Below are 21,552 nucleotides of genomic sequence, written 5' to 3'. Positions count from 1 at the left end.
TTACAGATATCACCTTTATCAACTAAATACTTAAATATGTATCTTCTAAGAATAAGGACATTTTAAAGAATGTTCTTTATAACCATATCATTGTATTACCATTCAGTAATTTCATAGTATTTAATATGTATTCCATACTCAAATTTCCTTAATTGTTTCATAGTAACTATTATCACTTTATTTAAAGGATCTAATATAAATAATCAAGGTTTATGTATTATATTTATTTGATTATATGTTTCTTTGGTCTCTTACTCTAGAACAGTTCTATTTTTATTTTTTAGTATCGTTGACTTTGAAGTGTCTGCATTACAGAATGCAAGGTACCCCAATTTTATATTTGTAAAACATTTCTGTAACTCTTCTGTATTAATTACCTATTGCTGCTTAATAAATTACCCCAAAACTAAAGTGGCTTAGAACAGTACACATTTACTATCTGAATTTTTTTGCAAATGAAGAATCCTGGCCCAGCTTAGCAGGATCTTCTGTTTCTTTGTTTCACATGAGGCTGCTATGAAGAGTATCAGCCATGGCTGAGGACTCATCTGAGGGCTTGATTGGAGAAGGAAGCATTTTCGAGCTCATTTATATGGTTAGTGTTCAGTTCTTTTCCAGGTGTTGGATTGAGGACTTAAAATCCTAGCTGGCTGTTGGCCAAAGGCTGTCCTCAGTTTTTTGGGTGTTTTGTCTTTTTAAGAATGTTTTCCAGGGGCACCTGGGTAGCTCAGTCTGCCTTTAGCTCAGGTCATGATCCCAGGGTTCTGGGCTTCGGCCCTGCATTGGGCTCCTTGCTCAACAGCCCCTCCACCCTTTCCTTTATTTGTGCTTCTCTCTCTCTTTCTTTCTCTCTCTCTCTCTCTCTCTCTGAAATAAAAATTTTTAAATGAATGTTTTCCTTTTTTTTTCAGAGAAGGAGGTGGGGGAGGGGCAGAAGAGAGAGAAAGAGAATCTTATGTAGGTTCCATGCCTGCATGAGGCTCGATCTCAAGACCCTGAGATCATGACCTGAACTGAAATCAAGAGTCACTTAACCAACTGACCTACCCAGGCTCCCCTGCCCTCAGTTTTATGTTTTATGGGCTTCTCCATCATGTCAAGTGCTTTCATTAAAACCAGCAAGGGAGAGAGTCTGCTAGCAAAATCAAAGTCAGAACATTTACATTTACAAACTACAAATATGCCACCCTCTCAACATCAAGGCTGGAAGCAAGTTACTCAAGGAGAGTGGATTACACAGGCTGTATCAGAAAAGAGATCACTGGGAGCCTTCTTAGAATGTGCCTGCTATACCTATTTCCTATAAACTAAAAGGTAAACCCAAAGGCTTGGTAGATTAAGATTAAAATACTGTAGCAAGAATACTTCATAGGTGTGTGTACTTTTTTTTTTTTTAACTTGATGGCATCATACCTGTGCTTCCTTAAAGTTTATTATGTTCCCCTTACCATAACTAAAGGAGGCTGAGAGAACAGAACAGGGTGTAATTGGCTTATTGACCATCTTCACAGAGATGGGTGAATATTTTTTAAAAGTTGTTTTCATTCTATATTTTTCTAAGTGATTATCAGGTTTTGCTTGTTTAATAATTGAAATCAGGGTGCTTGTTTTCTGGAGGTACTAAGGCAGAATCTTGATTTTGAGGGCAACAAGTAAAAACCACTTTGGTGCTTCTCATGGAGGAAAAAGAGTCTTTAGAATACAGTGAATAAGGAAGCTTTAAAGAGGAGAACACCAACTAATGCCCTTCTGTAAAGCAGGTAGGCTGATACTTAGGCCTAAAATGAGGTCCTGGGACTTAAACTTGATCTTGGGGCTCCTGGGCACATTGTAATAAGTCAGAAAAGTAAAATGTCCAAATGGCAATACTTTCATTGTACATACATCACTTAGATGTAAAGGCATATGATATAGCAATACTTATACAATGGTTTGTAACTGAATTTAAAGCAAACTAGTTAAGTACCTTTGCAAAAAAAAAAAAAGACAAGTTTAAGTAAATTAGATAGCATGTATTAAGCAATTACTTTATACTAGTTTCAGGTTTATCCTCATTATCCCTATGGGGTAAGTACTGTTAGTAATCTTACAAGTGAAGAAGCTGAAAGAGGTCAGGTAACACGTCACTAGTAACAAAACAATGGAGAATAGTATTTAATAAATGATGTCGGCAAAGCTGGATATCAAGATGAAGAATATCGGTTTGTGGTAGCCACTTCACTTCATCATAATAGCAACTATGGTGGGTGGTAGTGAAATGTATGCTTGATACATAGAGCAGAAGGTCGCTTGAAATAAGCTCTCCCACGTTTCTTTCATTCTTGTGTCTTCAAAGGAACTAATAAATTCAAGAAATGTGGGACACCTGGGCGGCTCAGCGGTTGAGCATCTGCCTTTGGCTCAGAGCGTGATCCCAGAGTTCCTGGATCCAGTCTCACATCAGGCTCCCTGCAGGGGGCCTGCTTTTGTCTCTGCCTCTCTCTGTCTCTCATGAATTAAAAATAAAAAATAAAAAAATTTTAAAAATTCAAGAAATGTTTTGCTTATTTCTATGCCTTTTAAAATTTTTCAGTAGTAAAAACAACCAGGGGTACAGTACAATATGGTGAAAGAATACTAGCTTTGAGGTTAAAAAGGCATACATTTCAATGACATTTCCACCACTTGCTATTGAATTAAGTTGATCTCAGCCCCAGTTTAAGCAAAGATATATTAGGATTTTATAAAATAGAAGAATAAAATATGTAAAATGTCTACCACATGAGTACTTATCAAGCATTGCTTTCACAGATAACACAAAGCTACAGTCCTCTTTAACAATAAAAGTGCTGTATACAAGGAACATTTAGAAGACAAGTATTTTATTGCTACTGGAAAAAAAATGCTCATGAGCAGAGGTACCCTGTTATTTTGCAAAATTGGTTATTTGGAACTCTGAACACAAATATCCTTAGACTTCATTTAAATTTCCTATAATGCCACAGAACCTCACTATGAAATATAGTTTGTTTCTGTTGGAACATAAGAATTATATCTGCCCGTATTACAGCACTGACATTGAATGACTTAGGCAGTATAAAGCTAGTTTTGAAGACCCTTCTAATGCCTAACAGAAATACAGAAAAGGAGGCTTTAGAAAGTGTGTATCTGTTAACTGTAACCACCGTAATACTACTGTTCAACAACTAACAACCCAAACAATAGCACTTATTGACCTAAGAAGTTACAATCTTAGAGGTGGCTGATCCTGACTGGGCTCATTCATGTCTGCAGGGTGGAGGAGGACTCCGTTCTAGGCCAGGCTTGACTCAATAGTTTAGCTGGGCAGCTCAGCACTACTATTTGTCTCTCATCTTTCTCCTGGGACGAGTGTGCTGAGTATATCATTTTTATGGTGATGGTGGAAACATAAGAGTGAACCATCACAATTACAAGATTTTTGTTTGTCTTGTTTTTGTTGTGTTTTATTTTTTATGTAGGCTCCAAGCACAGAGTAGGGCTTGAACTCACAACCCTGAGATTAAGAGTTGTATGCTCTACCAACTAAGCCAGTCAGGGGTCCTGTTTTTGTTTTTTTAACATGTGCTTGCTACATCTGCTAGCATCTCGTTGGCCAAATGAAGTCAACTTCAAAGGCAGGTAGGAGGGATCCCTGGGTGGCGCAGCGGTTTGGCGCCTGCCTTTGGCCCAGGGCGCGATCCTGGAGACCCGGGATCGAATCCCACGTCAGGCTCCCGGTGCATGGAGCCTGCTTCTCCTTCTGCCTATGTCTCTGCCTCTCTCTCTCTCTCTGTGTGTGACTATCATAAATAAATAAAAATAAAAAAAAAAAAACAAAGGCAGGTAGGAGTTACATGTTTTGCCTCAAGTGGAAGGACACTGCCAAATAACATGGCAAAGAACATGAATACAGGAAGAGGTGAAGAAATGGTGCCCTTAATGTGATTTACCTAAATGGTGTTTGGAATGAAGCTCTGAATGGATCCTGAACTTCTCAGCTCAAAAATTAACACTGCATTCCTAGCGCATGCCCGGCACTGTATTAGGTGGTGACAGTACAAAGATATATAACACACAGCCTCTATTCATGAGAACTAACAGTATATTGGAGAAGATATGTAACAAATACCTGCAGGCAAGAGTTTTGGATGCTCTGTAGGGAAGACAATGTCTTACAAAGGAAGAAGCATTTCAACAAGATTAAAAAAGGTGATTTGGAAAGGTTTTAAGTATGAAGTGACACTTAAAAAGAATTTTAGATTTAACCAGATGAGTGGAACTCTGAACACAAATATCCTTACAGTTCATTTAAATTTCCTATAATGCCACAGAACCTCACTATGAAATATAAAGTTGAATAGGATTATTGAATAGGCCCAGAGGGCATATTTCTAAAAAAGACATAGGGCTACAGAGAAAAATGCTGTCCAGATCATGCCAGGTCTTACATGTTGTATGTTGAATTCATCAAGAACCTAGATTGCAAGTGGCAGAAACCAATTCAGATCAGCTTAATAAAAAGGAGAGAATTATTGGCTCATTGATATGAAAAAGACAGTATTGGGACTTCTAGGTCTTGTTTCATAAGTGTCTTTTGTTGACCTTCCACAAGATAGATAATGTGACATCTAGAGGCAATTTCCTTACAGTTTATTTAAGTGGAAGACTGAATTTCTCAACTAGTGTCTCTTTATAAATTCCAGTTAAGTACTGAGTGGCCCTAGCATTAATACATGCATATTCCAGGCGGATCATTGTGACTAATGCTCAGTGAGTTGCTGGAGAGCAGTTATAAAAAAGGGCATGTAAATTCCAATCTCTGCCCACCCTCCCATGTATTTGTTCTAGGAAAAGCAGGAAAAAACAGAAAAACAGTCCTGCATTAGTTTGCTGAGCTTTAAATCTGTTCAGTGCTGGGTCTCTTCAGCTCTATAATATACTGAACATATGAAACTATCCACATCAATCAGTTCTGGCCTCCAAAAAAGGCAATTTCCTATAGTTCAACCTAAAAAGAAAATGGCGTCTCTGTTGCTTCAAGCTAACTAACCTTGTGATGTGTCTATGTCATGTTCGCACCAAAAGTCAGTTCTTTCCCTGTTCTCTGAAGAACTCCATGTAGAATTATCCAGTTTCTGTTAGAAAGCTGTTTGTACCTACTCTTCCAAACCCTGCATGATTGTCAGTGTCACCGTGGCAGCTAAGGCCCTGTAGCTAAGTGTCTCTGCCATGTGATGAAGGAGCACTGAACTATTCCCAGCAAAGTTCCTACTGACCTCCTTTAATAAAGGAATTTCCCACCATTAATTTCACTAGGTACTTCTACACTCATAATTTAATGAGTTCATTTAATCCTGCACAAATCTGGTTCTTGTTCTCCATCTGAAAATTGTGTTTCATTCACTCACTTATGCAACAAATTTTTTTAAATTTTTTAAATTTATTTATGATAGTCACACAGAGAGAGAGAGACAGAGAGAGAGAGAGAGAGGCAGAGACATAGGCAGAGGGAGAAGCAGGCTCCATGCACCGGGTGCCCGACGTGGGATTCGATCCCGGGTCTCCAGGATCGTGCCCTGGGCCAAAGGCAGGCGCTAAACCGCTGCGCCACCCAGGGATCCCTGCAACAAATTTTTATTAAGAAACAACCATATGGGAAATTTTTCTATTAAAGGCATTTGGGTAATGGGAATACAGATGTGAATAACACCAAGTCAAAACTTTCATGGAGTTTACATTCAAGAGAAAGGAGACAAATAAATGCATGTGCAGTGGTTAAGAGCACTGAAGAAAAATAAAGCAGAATAAAAAGAATGCAGAATGCCAGAGCAAGTGATGATGGAGGCACTTCCTGTTGCGTATGTTTTTTGGTTTGCTTCTCCCTGCTAGAATATAAGCTAATGAAGACATGGATTTTGTCTATTTTTTACTCTATCACCAGTGGTCAAACAATGCTTTTGCATTCTAGAACAAGAATATGGAAGAGTGGTCAAAGACTGGAATTCAGCTGCCAAATTGATAAATTCTTTAGCCATCTAGTTGGCAGTACCCTGGTTTCTTGCTCCAGCCAAATAAATATGGGAACTCTTTGTCAAGCTGCTACAAAATGAGGTAGAAACTGAGAAGCTTCTCAACTGATTTTATAAGGGGATAATTTGCAGGCAGTAATTAATAAGCAACTATTTTTATCCAGTACTTTGTTATGGCAACTTGAGATGACTGATACAAACCTAAAATGGTATAGTTTGCCTTAGAGGGCAAAACTAAGGGTGGAATCAGGGGGTAGAGACGGCTGTTTTCCCAGGGCTGGAATTACCCCTGTATCTGGTTTGTTTTACACACTAATTAAATAGTTGTTGAATGGCTAAGACAGGTAGGAAATGAGGTCAAAAGGAAGTCCCTTTTTTAAATTGCTTCCTATACGTCAGGTGAAAGACGTAGGATTACTATCACTCAGTGTTGCCCCAGGCCCTGTCTTTTTTCTTCTGTGGCTAAAGTCCCTGATGAGACCACTCGTGCCAAATGATAACGCATTTTTGAAATATGTATTCTTGATCCTGGTTATAGAACCTGGCTTGTGTTTCCAAAATCCTACACATTAGTCCACAAAATCTAACACTGATAAACCCATGACACATACTCAGTTTTGAAAAACTCAAGTCCTTTACTTGTCCCTCATGTACTCTATGCATGAAATAAACTCCAGAAATACCCTCTAAATTCTCTTCAGTTGTCTTCTATTTGTTGACCTTATGCACTGTTTTTCTTTTGCATTTCTTGCCTCAAGTTCTTTCTAAAAGTGGCCTGGGACTTCATTACCAATTCTGTGCACTCCTAAACTCTTCTTGTTTTCCTCTCCTTTGAAAAGTAAGAACTAGTCTGAAAAGGCAATTTGGGGGGAAGGAAGGGAGAGAGACAAGATAGGAACACTGATATGCCAATAATATTTTATCCCTGCTCCCTTCTCTGTCTCACCAACATAAATAACTTATGTACATTTAAAAGATCAAAACACTAACTTCAATAGAAAAATGGTTAAACTTACTTGCACTTGATGAGGAAATAGTGTTCCGACCAATGGTAAAGTATTCAAAATTACAAGTCAAAGGATATATGCATCCCAATGTTTACTTTGGCATTATCTACAATAGCCAAGATACAGAAGCAACCCAAATGTCCATTGCTAGATGAATGGATAAGAAGATGTGATACTATATATATAATGGAATATTATTCAGCCATTAAAAAAGAGTGAAATCTTGCCATTTGTAGCAATAAGGATGGATGTAGAGGGCATAATGCTAAGTGAAACAAGGCAGTCAGAGAAAGACAAGTATCATATGACTTCACTCATCTGTGGGATGCAAGAAACAAAGCAAATGAGCAAACAAATGGAAAAACAGAGACAAACAAAAAGACATATTTTAAATGCAGAGAACAAACTGGTGGCAACCAGAAGTGGTTGCTGGATAGGTGGGGGTATAGTTGAAATAAATAAAGGGAATTAAGAGTACACTATCTTAATGAGCACTGGGAAACGTATACAATTGTTGAATCATATACAGCTGAAACTAAAAGAAGTGTCCATTATACTTGAACTAAAGTAAAATTAAAAATGCAAGTTAAAACCCTTTATATTAGAAAAAAACTGTAAGGTTTCAGTGTATGGGTGACATTTTAAGTTAGCTTACTCTTTCTTCAAAGGAATCTGATTAAATAGGACAAGGAAAATAAGGTGTTGATCAACTTGTTTTGGGGGCACAAAAATGCCATAAGGAAAATAATGTAAATTTTTTTTCGTAAGCTGTTCATAGCTGCATTATTGTAAAATATAACAGATTGACAACAACTTAAATGCCAGCATTCGAATATTAGTTAAATAAACTGAGAGGGATCCCTGGGTGGCGCAGCGGTTTGGCGCCTGCCTTTGGCCCAGGGCGCGATCCTGGAGACCCGGGATCGAATCCCATGTCGGGCTCCCGGTGCATGGAGCCTGCTTCTCCCTCTGCCTGTGTCTCTGCCTCTCTCTCTCTCTCTGTAACTATCATAAATAAAAAATAAAAAAAAATTAAATAAACTGAGAAAGTATACGATAAAATAGTAGATCCAAATGACTTGAGAAGTGAAAGGCAAACGTGCCTAAAAATTAGTGTGAAGGGGGAAAAACAAGGAAGCCCAAAATCCTCTTCCAGTATAATTCCCTAAAATATATTTCAAAAAAAAAAAATGTGCTCCGGTGATAATAATGAGATTTCCCCTTAAGTTCTTTTTGTTGTTGAAACATTTTAGGGCGACGCCTGGGTCGCTCTGGGGTTGACTGTCGCCTTTGGCTCAGGGCGTGACCCTGGAGACCCGGGTTCGAGTCCCACGTCGGGCTCCTTGTGGGGCGCCTGCTTCTCCCTCTGCCTGGGTCTCTCATGAATAAATGAATAAAATAATAAGTAAGTAAATAAATAAATAAATAAAAACATTTTAGTGTCATGTACTTATGACACTAAACATTGGGAAACAAAACAAAAGCTACACCATACCTTACTGTGTAGGTGTATACGACAAAATCTGAAGAGGTATCAATCAATAGAGCACAGAGCTATGGTAAAGCTCCACCTTCCGTCCTCCGTAGAGAGGCTCAGAGACCCGAAGGCGCGCGGACAGCCCGCCAGCCGACTCCAGCCGCCCCCGCCTCCCGCCCGGAAGCGCTGCAGGCACGCCTCCCGGGCTCTGCGACGAGGCCGGAAGTGACGCACAAGCTGCGACGCCGCCGCCGCCGCCGCTGGGTTTCGGCAGCTTCGGAGACGGTGGGCTCGCCCCGGATGGTTGCAGCAGCGGGATCATGACGGGGAAGAAGTCTTCCCGGGAGAAGCGGCGCAAACGAAGCGGTCAGGAGGCGGCCGCAGCGCTCGCGGCGCCGGACCTGGTGCCCGCCTTAGCCAGCAGCGGCAGTGGGAGCACCAGCGGCTGCGGGAGCACCAGCGGCTGCGGGAGCGTCACCTGCTGTGGAAACACCAGCTTCAGTGGAAGCGTCACCGGCGGCGGGAGCGCCGGCAGCTGCTGGGGCGGGAGCAGCGTGGAGCGCGGCGAGCGCCGGAAGCGGAGGAGCACGGACTCGTCCTCCAGCGTCTCGGGGTCCCTGCAGCAGGTGCGTGCGCGCCCTTCTCGCCGCGCCCGGAGCTGCTGCGCCCTCGGACCGACGCAGGCGGGAGCCGAGGCTGGCGCCCGCGGGGCTGGCTCTTGCGGGAGCGCCCTCCGCGCCGACGTCTCGAGGTTCCCGTCCCCGAGTACCGGGGAGCCGCACACTCCCGGGCCTTGAACGGAAAGTTCCTGGATTAGCTGGTCATCTCGCCCTTTGCCTTTTGTCCCTTTCACTCTAGCAGCAGTCCGCCCGAAAAGTATGGGTCGGGAGCGCGCCCTCGGCGCCCTTGAAAGCCACGGTTTACTTCTCTTTCCCTCTCCACCTTGTAGATCATCTCCGCGTTACAGGATGGGAAGATCGAGGCTCAGAGAGATTAGTGAAGTTTACCCACAGTCACAGTTTGTTACTAACAAATGTGTTACTGACTAAATGTGGATCCAGTCCCCGATTTTTTTTTAATTTATTTTTTATTTTTATTTATTTATGATAGTCACAGAGAGAGAAAGGGAGAGAGGCAGAGACACAGGCAGAGGGAGAAGCAGGCTCCATGCACCGGGAGCTCGATGTGGGATTCGATCCCGGGTCTCCAGGATCGTGCCCTGGGCCAAAGGCAGGCGCCAAACCGCTGCGCCACCCAGGGATCCCCCAGTCCCCGATTGTAAAAGCCATGAGCTTTCTACTCCATCCATCTACCAAGATACCGCCGTTAAAAAAGGAAAAAAAAATGCAGTTTGCTTTTATTATAAAACGTAAGCATGAAAACATAAAAGTTATACAACACAGAAATAAAAAACGTGAGAGTCTGCTTAAGCCTCCCCATTGTTTGCTACGCAGCCGCATTAACTTGTTACATGTGTATTTAAGTTCTTACACCTAAGCTTTATAGTGCTATTACCCCCATCGATTTAGATGTTGCCTTATTTTTCAGTGACTGTGGGATATTCCATTTTATCTTTATTGACGAATACTCAGATTTTTAGTTTTCTTGCCGCTAAAAGAGTTGATATGAGAATGAACCCTTGTTCATATGTATTGTGCAACAATTACTTTAGGATAGAATCTTAGTGAAATTGTTGGGTCAAAGTTTATGCACTGAAACAGATTTGAGAGGTACCACCAAATGCTTTTCAAAAAAGATTTTATTGATTTATAGTATAAACATTACAAAAGAATCCCCATTTCTGCAAATATTCACTATACCCATTTTTGAAAAAAAAATTGTCAGCTTAGTGGGTGAAATCTAGATTTCATTTGTTTTGAGGTATGTTCTGATTAATAGATCGAACATTTTAACATTTTTATTTGCCATTTGATTCCTTCTTATGTAAGTTGCATGTATATATTCTCTGGCCATTTTCTTTTTGATTATTTTGAGCTTTTTACTGATAAGTTCAGAATGTCTACAAAAAGTCTTGGTTCTGATCTTCTCTGTTTCAAATGTCACTGTAACTTTATCTGTGGAGTACTGAAGTTTTTTATTTCTTTGTGGTCAAGACTAACAATATTTTCCTTTGCCTTCCAGATTTTGTGTGTTGAGAAAGATCTTTCTATACTCTCGACCTATCCTAAAACTATTCTTTGTTTTCTTACAATATTTTTAAACGTTACATCTTAAATTGGAAGCTGTAGAAACACAAAAAACCATTTATTCTTATGTATTTCTTATATTTAGCCACACTATTATTAGTTTAAAATTGACTCAGAAAAATTTGTGTGAACAAGGGATTTTTGTCTTTTTTTTTCAGCACTAATATTTGTTTTTGTACTTTCACATTATTTAAGACTTTCAGTGTGGTGCTGAACAGAAGCAGTGATAATAGGCATTTTTTTCTTATTTAGTTGTTAGCGGGAACACTTTTTATGTTCCATCCAAAAGTGTATTTGCCAAAAGTAATGAAAGATACTTTTGATCAAGTTAAAGAAATTTTTTTCAGTTCCTAGTTCACTGAAGGTTATAGAGTTTTATCAGATGCTTTTTTGGCATTCTGTGGAGATGATTGCATAGCTTTCCTTCTTTGGTAATGCAATTTTTAAAAAAGATTTATTTTTTTGAGAGAGTGAGTAAGAGAGATCACAAGCGGGGGGGGGGGGGGGTGGGGGGAGGCATAGAGGGAGAAGCAAACTCCCTGCTGAATGGGGAGCCTGACATGGGGCTTATCATGGGATCGTGACTTGAACCGAAGGCAGACACTTAACTCACTGAGCCACCCATTCACCCCTGAGAATGTAATTTTTAATAAATTGGTAAATTAACTCGGGTTGAACTGTCTTGTCATCCTGGGATAGATCCAATTTGGTTTGTCGGTTTGGTTATTATACTCAGAATTCAGTATTGTTACTTTTGTGTCTGTCCCTAAGTTAAATCAGCTTATGGTTTTTATTTTTGTAATTATCCTTTTGGTTTTGGCATCAAGACTATGCTAGCCTTATGGATTGATTTGGGAAGCTTTGCATTTTTGGAATGTATTCGAGAATAGTTTATGGCTTTTTCTTGAAGATTTATTAGAACTGGCCTATTGGACCATCTATCTGTGTGGGTCTGGTGGGTTTTTTTAGAGTAGTATTTTTGTCCCCACCGTCCCCCCACTCCTAATTCTTTCATAGTTATAAGTCTATTCAGTTTTTCCACCCCTTCTAGATTTTATTTTGGATATCATCATTCTTATCTTTTTTTTTTTTTTTAAGATTTTATTTATTTATTCATAGAGAGAGAGGGGCAGAGACACAGACAGAGGGAGAAGCAGGCTCCACGCAGGGAGCCCGATGTTGGGACTAGATCCCGGGTCTCCAGGATCACACCCCAGGCTGCAGGCGGCGCCACCAGGGGCTGCCCTCATCATTCTTATCTTAAATGGTTTCTGTATCTTTTGTACTCTTTATCCTGATGGAGAGACCAATAAGTTAAATATTATAAAGATTTCCATACCAGAACTAAACCCTACTTCTTATTTGTGAAGAAAAAAAGAAATCATTATATATTAGGCATGTAGATAACATCTCACAATTCTGAGAGTGCCATTACGTCTGTTGTATATTGTGTTCCCTATTGTTTTTGGTAACAGCTTTATAGATATGTAATTCATATACCATACAATTAGTCTATTTCAAGTATACAGTTCACTGGTTTTGAGCATATTAATGGAGTTGTGCAACCATCGCTTTAGTCAGTTTTATTTTCATCACTCCCAAAAGAAACTCCATGTGTACCTTTCAGCTATCATCCCTAATACTCACCTCCACCATTTTCATCCCTAGGCAGTCACTACTTCTTGTCTCCATAGATTTTCCCTGTTAGGGACATTTTATATGAATGGAATAATATTTCATTGTATGGCTATACCACAGTTGGTTTTTCCATTTGTTACTTGATGGGAATTTGGATTGTTGCCATCTTTTGGCTATTATGAATAATGCTGCTATGAATACTTGTGTACAAGTTTTTATGCAGGTGTGTAGTTACATTTCTCTTGGATATATATCTAGGAATGGAATTTTTGGGTCATATAACTTTTCAAGAAGCTGCCAAACATTTTTCAGAGCAGCTGTACCACTTTCTATTCCTACTAGCAGTGTGTAAGAGCTCCAGTTTCTCTACATCCTCACTACTTAAATTACTTTATGAACCGTTAAAATGAGAACTGACCTTTATTTTTTCAGTCTAATTATTACAGTATTCTTTAAAATTGGTGTGTTTTTAAACTACTTTTAAAACATTTCTATTAGAAAATATAATTTAAAAAAGCCCTACCTAAACTATATAGTCAGGGAAGATTTTCTTGAAGAGATGACTTTAGAATTGATATCTAAATTTGTTAATTTTAGAAGTATAGCATTGGGGGGAAATGAAGAAGAAAGACTCTCTTAGGCAGAGTGGTACATACAAAAGCCCTGCCTGAATGAGGTGAAGGGAGAACAGGTTATATTTGAGTAATTCTTTGAATTACTTTGTATTACTTTGTGCTTGTAGCATGATCAGTGAACATGTAGGCCCAGCTAGGCTTAATTACCCTAAGATCAGTGTGAAGTCATTGAAAGGTTATAAATAAAGAGGATGAGTATATGTATATTTCATAGAATCTATTGTAGTAACAGATTGGAGACACCTCAAGTTAGATTCAAGACCTCCAGTTAAGTAGCTGTTGAGGTGATCTAGGCAGAGGATGATGGTACTTTGGACCAGGATTATGGGAGTAGATTTGAGAGATAGGAGGTGAAATTGACAGAAATGTCTTAAATAACTTGGCTACTTTGAATATGATTAATTTATATAGCAGTTTTAAAAATGAGTGTAGCTCCTGGGAAGCAATAATACTTTATAATTGTGATGTTTAACATTTTTGCTGTCATCTCACTTTTTATGAATTTAAGAAGAATAACCATGGGGGCACCTGGGTAGTTCAGTTGGTTAACTGTCTGCCTTTGGCTCAGGTCATGATCCCAGAGTCCTGGGATTGAGCCCCAGATTGGGCTCCCTGCTCGGTGGGGAGCCTGCTTCTCTCTTTCCATTTGCTGTTTCTTCTGCTTGTGCGCGCTCTCTCTCTCTCTCTCTCTCTCTCTCTCTCTCTCTCCTCTGTCAAATAAATAAATGAAATCTTTAAAAAAAAGAAGAAGAAGAAGAATTCATACTTAAAATTTTGGGTTGAGTGGCATGCTAGAGGAATCTCCTAATTCTTCAGAAGTCTAAAATTGTAGGAGATCACTCAATATTTCTTTTATTTATTTATTTTTTAATATTTAGTATATTTTCACTTGTGTGTCCTGAGATAATATTTCTTCACTTTATATTAGCTCATCGAGTTAATTGTAGTTTGGACAGTAAGACGAAAGTATACTGAACAATTAAATATGCTTTTTAATGGTTTTAGGTAAATATCCCAACAAAGAATTTGGAAATATTAGTGAAGAAGTAGTTGTTAAATGTAAATATATGACATCATATACATCCTCCTTTATTTAATGGTTCCTTGTCTCTTTTAATTTTAGGATACCAAATACCTTTTGCCAACTTTGGAAAAAGAATTATTCTTGGCAGAGCACAGTGACCTTGAAGAAGGTGGACTGGACCTGACTGTGTCATTAAAACCAGTTAGTTTCTATATATCAGACAAAAAAGAAATGCTTCAGCAGTGTTTCTGTATCATAGGCGAGAAAAAGTTACAGAAGATGCTTCCTGATGTGTTAAAGGTATTTCATTACATGTATCATTGAATCACACACATATATAGAAAAATACACATTTTCTGTAACAATCATTTTACTTCATGTAAATTATAATTGGATGTTTTCAACTCAAGCTACTTCAAAAAGATTTAAAAAAGGAATTTTAGAGAATTAGTATAAATGGCCTTGTATATTTAAAAGTTTGCCAAGAAAAAAATGGAGCCGTATACTGTGTTTTGGTAAGGAATTTATTAACCTTTTAGAAATAATTCTACTAAATGCAGGTAATTTTAGTGACTAAATTAGAGATATGACTCTGGTGCCTTAAGAAGTAATACTCTGCTATGTAACAATACACATTATTGGTTGGTAAAAGCTTACATTTCATTAAATTCACAAATGTTTTCATATAGTTATTTATGGTATTCGAATTTTACAGTTACGGAAATAGGGCTTGGAAGATCCAAGATGTATAGAGCCAGCACTTGCGTATTTAAATCTTTAGAGGAATTACCTAACATATAGGCTGCTATTAGTTATGACTTACTCTTTAATTTGTTCTTTCATAGTAAATGTGACTTTATTCTCATCAAATGTCTATAAATTATAACATTTACATATTAAGTGACAGTTTTCAGATTTCATGTCATGAAAAGATTTATGTAACTTTTATTGTAAGATTTTGCTAACCAGACTTTTTTTCTGATTGCTATATTCTAGTTTACATTGGCACTATATTATATAAATGTATATTTTTGATGTTATTTTCTTTAGAACTGTTCAATAGAAGAAATTAAAAAACTATGCCAGGAACAGTTAGAGCTCCTGTCTGAAAAAAAAATCTTGAAGATTCTTGAGGGTAAGAATACATATTTTTATGCTCTGTTAACTCATTACTTAACATATCTAGCATAAATCCTAAGTTACTCTTTTTTTTTAACCTGATTATTAGTTTAATTTCATTACTGGGTAACCATTGAGTAATTTTACTTCTGTTTGTACTTTAAAATATAGTTTACATAGCAGAACAGCATTTTAAGAGTAGACTTTTTGATGTATGTATCATTTTCTCAAATCAAATGTAATCAAAGGTAAGAGCATGTTTGTATACAATAATAAAATGAAATAAAAAATTTTACCCAAAGTGTCCTAAAAAGTATCAATTATTGAGATGGCTTTTCTTGAAATAATTTTTTATTTTCTGCTTTACATTCCTATTGCTTGTAATTGCCTGTTGCATACTGCTTTTGCTCTAATAAGACCTGGCTGCAGAGTTGGAAGGATTTTTGCAATTTGCCTACATTTATCTCTCTGCCTAAAGTATGACTCTTCTTTGTGATACTCTTACCTGTCAAATTTTAGATTTTCAAGCTTTATTTTTTTCTTTTGGAACTGTACATTAGCATTACAAGAGAAGAAGCCAAAAAATGGAGACTTTAAATTTCCAGAGATAATATATTTTTTTTAAATATAAAATGCCCTAATGGACACACTTGGCTCTTTCACTTGGTAGAGCATGCTTCTCTTGAACTCAGGGTTGTGAATTTGAGCCCCATGTTCAGTGTAGTGGTTACTTCAAAATAAAATCTTAAAAAAATGGTTTAATGGAATTTATAACTTTGCTAATAGATGTATAAATCTGGGTATAGCCTGTAAATATATATATACACACACGTTTTGTGTGTTTTTGTGTGTGTGTGTTTAAAATAGATAACAGGAAGGCAGTGAAAAATACCTAATAAGCCACTGAAAAATCTCATTTTAAATATAAGCAATTAAAAAATGTCATCTTTCAACAACTATAAGTTTCTTTAATCTGTATAGTTTATAGATGGCACTTTGTGTAATGCTTAAATTGTTCTGATATGTTATAAGCATGCTTTCAATAGTTTATTTTATTTATAAGGTGACAATGGTATGGATTCTGATATGGAAGAGGAGGCAGATGATGGCCCTAAGATGGGATCTGATTTAGTCAGTCAGTAAGTTAACTTTCATTTCCATTTCAAAATTTCTTTGTTGTTCCTTCCATGATATCTTACCTCAAGAATGTGATTGTTTTTCTGTTGTATTTATATAAAATGATTCAACAGGTTGGAATTGATTTGTTTACTTATAATGATTGGTCTTTTTGGTATATATGAGAATATAGTTCATTGCTTTCAGGGTTAAGATGATTTTCTTAAACTACTACTTATACATACAAGACAACAGTGATGCCAGCCTGAAGCAGAATCATATCTCTCATTTGGAATTTGAATTTGCTACTAGTGATACTCATAAGTGCTTACTCTATCAAGTTATTATAGTAGTGGTTTAGAACACTTAAAATTCTTCTAGTACTCATTAATGTCAGATGATAATTGTCTCATTTCACAGATGAGATAGTAAGGTGGTTCATTTTACATAGGTACATAAAATTTTTCTATTGTGATGGTAAAAATGCCCAGAGTTTTGGGATACTAATATAAACCTTTTTATTTTGGAAAATTTCAAACTTACATAAAAATTGAAAGAATCATAGAATGAAATCAATAACATTAATGTTTTGCTATTTTTTTGCTTTCTCTCTTTGTATTTACTGTTTTTCTGCCAGAGCCATTTGCATTAGCTTGCTAGGGCTGCCATAGCAAAATACCATAGACTGATTGACTTAAAGAACAGAAATACATTTTCTCACAGTTCTGGAGGCTGGAAGTTCAAGATCAAGGTACCAGCAAGGTTAGTTTCCTCTGAGGCCTCTCTTCTTGGCTTGTAGATGGCCACTTTGTTACTGCTGCTGCTTTTTTTTTTCTTTTAATATTTATTTGAGAGAGAGAGGGTGGGGGGGGAAGGGCAGAGCTAGAGAATCTTCAAACAGACTCCTCTCTGAGCAGGAAGCCTAATGTGGGGGATATGGGCTTGATGCCAGGACTCTGAGATCATGCATAACCTGAGCCAAAACCAAGAGTTGGATGCTTAGCTGATTAAGCCACCCAGGTGCCCCTTGCCGCTGCCTCTTGAGTTGGTTGCCCTTATGTGTGTGTGCCCCCTGTGTTCTAATCTCTTTTGATAAGAACACCAGTCAGACACCAAGCTCCACCATGATGGCCTCATTTTAACTTAGTTACCTCTTTAAAGGTCCTGTCTCCAAAATAGCCATATCTGGGGTTTGGGCTTCAGCCTTCAGATTTTTTAGAGCGGAGACACAGTTAAGTCCACAAATCATTTAAAAATTCAGATGTCATATATTTCATGCCTAAACAGTTTAGTAATGCCTTTCCTAAAAATAAGGACAGTCTACATAGCAACAATATAACATGACTTTTAAGAAAATAAGCAATGATTCAATAATGTTTTCTAATATATTGCCCATATAAAATTTCCCTGATTACTAAAAAAATGTTTAGAGTATGTTTATTCATTTTAATTAACAAACTGATTCTGATCCAGGATTCAGTTAGAGTTCATGTGTTTCATTTGATTGTTAGCATCACAAAGTTGAGTTTAAAGGGAAGGGTTAGATATGAGAAATAATAAGCTTAATGACTAGCCCAGGAACCTAGTGCACATTTTAAAGGAATTTAAAAAATAACAAAGTAAACCAAAAGAAAGTTAGAAAAATGAAACAACGAATGTAAACATTAAAACAAAGAAATAGAAAACAAATAAGCAAATGAATAAGTCCAAAAACTTGGTCTTTGTAAAGAAAGTCCAGATTGTAAACTCCTCCTGGATCTGATAAGGAGGTAAGGGGAGAACCATTATAATTGAGATTGAGAAGAAAGGAGATATAATCACATAATCATAGGCTGGTTGTGAATCCACATACAGCATTGTATAAACAAACTTGAAACTAGCAAATGGATGCTTTTTTTTTTATCAAAATACAAATAAACCAAATTGACTTTCTGCAAAAGTAGAAAACTTGAAGAGTAACATAGAAGAAATTAGAAAGGTGAATAGAGATCTACTATTGAAAAAAACACCAAAATAAGGTGGATTTATAGCTGAGTTATTACTTAATGTGGGTCAATACATGTAATGTGTTTACCTCTAATAAAATATTCAATAATGCTCTCTGCTGTTATTTTTGAACATATTACACCTGTTATTTAAATTATTCCAGGCCCTAGGAAAAGATGAAAAGTTCTTAATTTACTTTATGGCTTCTACATAGCTTTAATACCCCAAATCCCATAAATAGTGACAAAGCATATGGGGGATTCAGGCGTTCTCACTTGTGAATATAGATGTAAAAATTGTAAGTACATATTAGCATGTAGAATCCAGCAGTGTATCATCTGAGTAGTTATACCACTAACCAAATAGAATCTATTACAGGAATTTACAGGAAATTTAATTAGAAAAGCCTCCTAGAGTAATTCATATCAGCAAATTAAAGGAGAAAAATGATGTGGTCAGATAAGTATATACTAAAAAGACCTTTGGTAATATTCGGCAGTCATTTCTAATATAAGCTATAGGTAAAAAAGGTACAGGAGAAAACTGCTAAGATATAATGAAGACAGTTGACCAAACTTAACTACCCACTTAGTGAATTAAAATGAGAGACTAGACAGGAAGTCTGTGTGGTCATTTATTTTAAATATTTTCTTAGAGGTTCTAGCAAATGTAATTAGACCAAAAGAAAGATGGGTGGTGGAGATGAATTAATTTTGACATAAAAAACTTTGGAAAAGAAGAAATAAAATTATTTCCCTTTCAGTTTATAAGATTATAAACCTAGAATAGTGAGAGATTCTAGGTTTTTTAAAAAAGTAGAATTTGAAATTTGATAACATGGATCGTATATAAACATAAGAAAATCAACAGCTCTTCTCTCTTATAGCAAAAACATCTGTAAAGGGAATGTGTTAGGATTTTCCAAAGAGACAGAACTTTTTTTTTTTTTTTTTTTTAATAGTTGTTTTAGAAATACAGGAGTACTTGTTCCCTGGGGGTGGGGTTGCTGGGACCAGCCTGAGACCAGTGAGGGTGTGAGGGGATCCCAGGAGGCCACAGACGTAGGGGGGACATTGGAACATCTTTTCTGTTGTTTCACACGTTCTAGAATAATAAAAAGATTCCTTCTGGCCCAACTGTTTGCCAGAAGGGTAAACAGAGACTGGAGATGGGTCAGAGCAGCACAGGGTCAGTCACCTGCGGGCAGCAAGGACCCCACCCTCCACCATCATTACTCACACCTGAGGCCAGGAGCCTCAGTACCTGCCCAGGAACCCAGGGAGCAAATAAATAAACAATAAATACACATAAATAGGAGGGGCCCTCTTTGGCGAGACCCCTGTTGTATAGATATGTAAAAATTTTATTTTCTTTATTAATTTTTATTTATGATAGTCACAGAGAGAGAGAGAGGCAGAGACACAGGCAGAGGGAGAAGCAGGCTCCATGCACCAGGAACCCGACGTGGGAATCCATCTAGGGTCTCCTGGATCGGGCCCTGGGCCAAAGGCAGGCGCCAAACTGCTGCACCACCCAGGGATCCCTAGATATATAAAAATTTTAAAGGAATTGGCTTCTGTACTTATGGGTGCCAAGGAGTCCCAAGATCTGCTGATTTGTTGTCTGTAAGCTGGAGAACCAGGAAAGCCATTGGCAAAACACAGTCTTAGACTGAAGGCTAGGGAATGTGGTATAAGTCCCAGTCTAACTCCAGAAGCCCAGAATCCAGGAGTGCTCCTGTTCCAGGGCATATGGATTTCTGAACTCTAGCAGACAGAACTAATTTGCCTTTCTGCCTTTTTTTTTTTTTTTTTTTTTTTTTTTACCTGAGAGAGAAAGCACAGGGAGGAGCAGAGACAGAGGAACAAGCAGGCTCTGCCCTGAGCTCAGGACCCTGAACTCTGTACCTGAGCCAAAACCAAGAATTGGTGGCTTTTAAAAAAATTTGTATTTAAATTCAATTAATATAAAATATATTATTGGTTTCAGAAGTAGAGGTCAGTGATTCATCAGTCTTATATAACACTCAGTGCTCATTATATCACGTGTTCCTTAATATCCATCACCCAGTTACTCCAACCACGCTCCTCCCCTCGTGACCCTCAATTTGTTTCCTATGATTAAGAATTTCTTATGGTTAAGAATTTGTGGCTTAACTGACTGACCCACCCAGGTGCCCTGCCCTTCTGCCTTTTTAATTCCAACCCTCAAGGGGTTGGATGTTGCCTACCCAGGGCTACCTGCATTACTCAATTTACCAATTCAGATGCTAATCTCTTCAGGTAACATCCTCAAAGACACACAGATATAATGCTTTACCAGTTATTGGGCATTCTTCAGCCCAGTGATGGGGAACTAAAAGAAAAATATTCCATTAATACTAGTTACAAAAACTCTGATATGCTTTCAGATATATTTAACAGAAAACTTATGAAGAAAACAATAACATTTTACTAGAAGACAAAATCATGATCTGAAAAAAATAGCATACTAGTTGTATAATCTGTGGGATGGTAGGTGAAGTTCTTAAATAATTTAAGACTAAAAACCCAGAAGCCATAAAAGAAAGAAAAAATTTGTGTGAAAAAATTTTAAGTTTGGGTGTTGTCATAAATAAAATCAGTAACCAAACAAAAGATCTGGAACAAATAATTGCAAGCAATGTATAATAATCCTAATGTTAGTGAAGGCCGAATTCAGGGCCAATTTATAATAATGTGAAATCCACAAAGAATATCCACAGGAATATATGCCTTACATATGAATCTATCTGTATTTCCTTTATAGCTTTTATAAGGCAAAAACTACAGGAATCATGATGTGAAACAAGAAGTGCATGAGTAGTAGAAAAATAAGTAGGGATATTGAAGACCTAAATGAATTGATTGCTATAGATCACATTCTGTATTCTGAAAACATATCTCCTGTGGAGTATCCCCACACATTGATAATAAATTTGGTCATGAAATGTCAGTAAAGTTCTCTAAGAACTTTTGTCCTGATTTTAGAGCAGTAAAGAAAAAGCCTATGGAAAAAAAAAAAAAAAAAAAAAGCCTATGGAACTTCACCATCTACATATTGTAAAACTCAACAGCTTTTAGATTAAAGAGGAATTATAAACCATCTAAAAACTAACAATTAAAAAATAAAACCTTAATGAGCTCTAGGGGATACAGCTAAAGTAGTATCAGAGGAAAATTTTAGCCTTAAATATGTATTACTAATCCCCAAATATCTAAAATAAATCGACTAAGTATTCAAGAAGTTAGAAAAAAAAACCAAAATAAACTTAAAAACAAATGCATACAGATATG

At 37.4% G+C, this 21,552-nt stretch overlaps 1 protein-coding gene across 2 annotated transcripts in view; it reads left to right on the top strand.

The window, feature by feature from the left end:
- Positions 1 to 6,091: 6,091 nt before the first annotated feature.
- The window catches only part of CAAP1 (caspase activity and apoptosis inhibitor 1), a 48,811-nt gene continuing 33,350 nt past the window's right edge, over positions 6,092 to 21,552 (top strand). The window contains exons 1-4 of one of the 2 annotated variants that reach the window (XM_025432288.3): positions 6,092 to 6,111; positions 14,117 to 14,317; positions 15,068 to 15,152; positions 16,200 to 16,275. In XM_025432288.3, the coding sequence (XP_025288073.1) occupies positions 14,249 to 14,317; positions 15,068 to 15,152; positions 16,200 to 16,275 (230 nt within the window). In that variant the 5' untranslated portion in view covers positions 6,092 to 6,111; positions 14,117 to 14,248. Of the gene's footprint in view, positions 6,112 to 8,741; positions 9,140 to 14,116; positions 14,318 to 15,067; positions 15,153 to 16,199; positions 16,276 to 21,552 lie in introns of those variants that run through there. The other variant, XM_025432287.3, reaches the window with a different exon arrangement.

Source organism: Canis lupus, chromosome 11, assembly GCF_003254725.2.
Source record: "Canis lupus dingo isolate Sandy chromosome 11, ASM325472v2, whole genome shotgun sequence".
NCBI classification, from domain to species: domain Eukaryota; kingdom Metazoa; phylum Chordata; class Mammalia; order Carnivora; family Canidae; genus Canis; species Canis lupus.
Note: the sequence above shows the minus strand (reverse complement) of the source record. Positions and strands in the feature narration are given on the sequence as shown.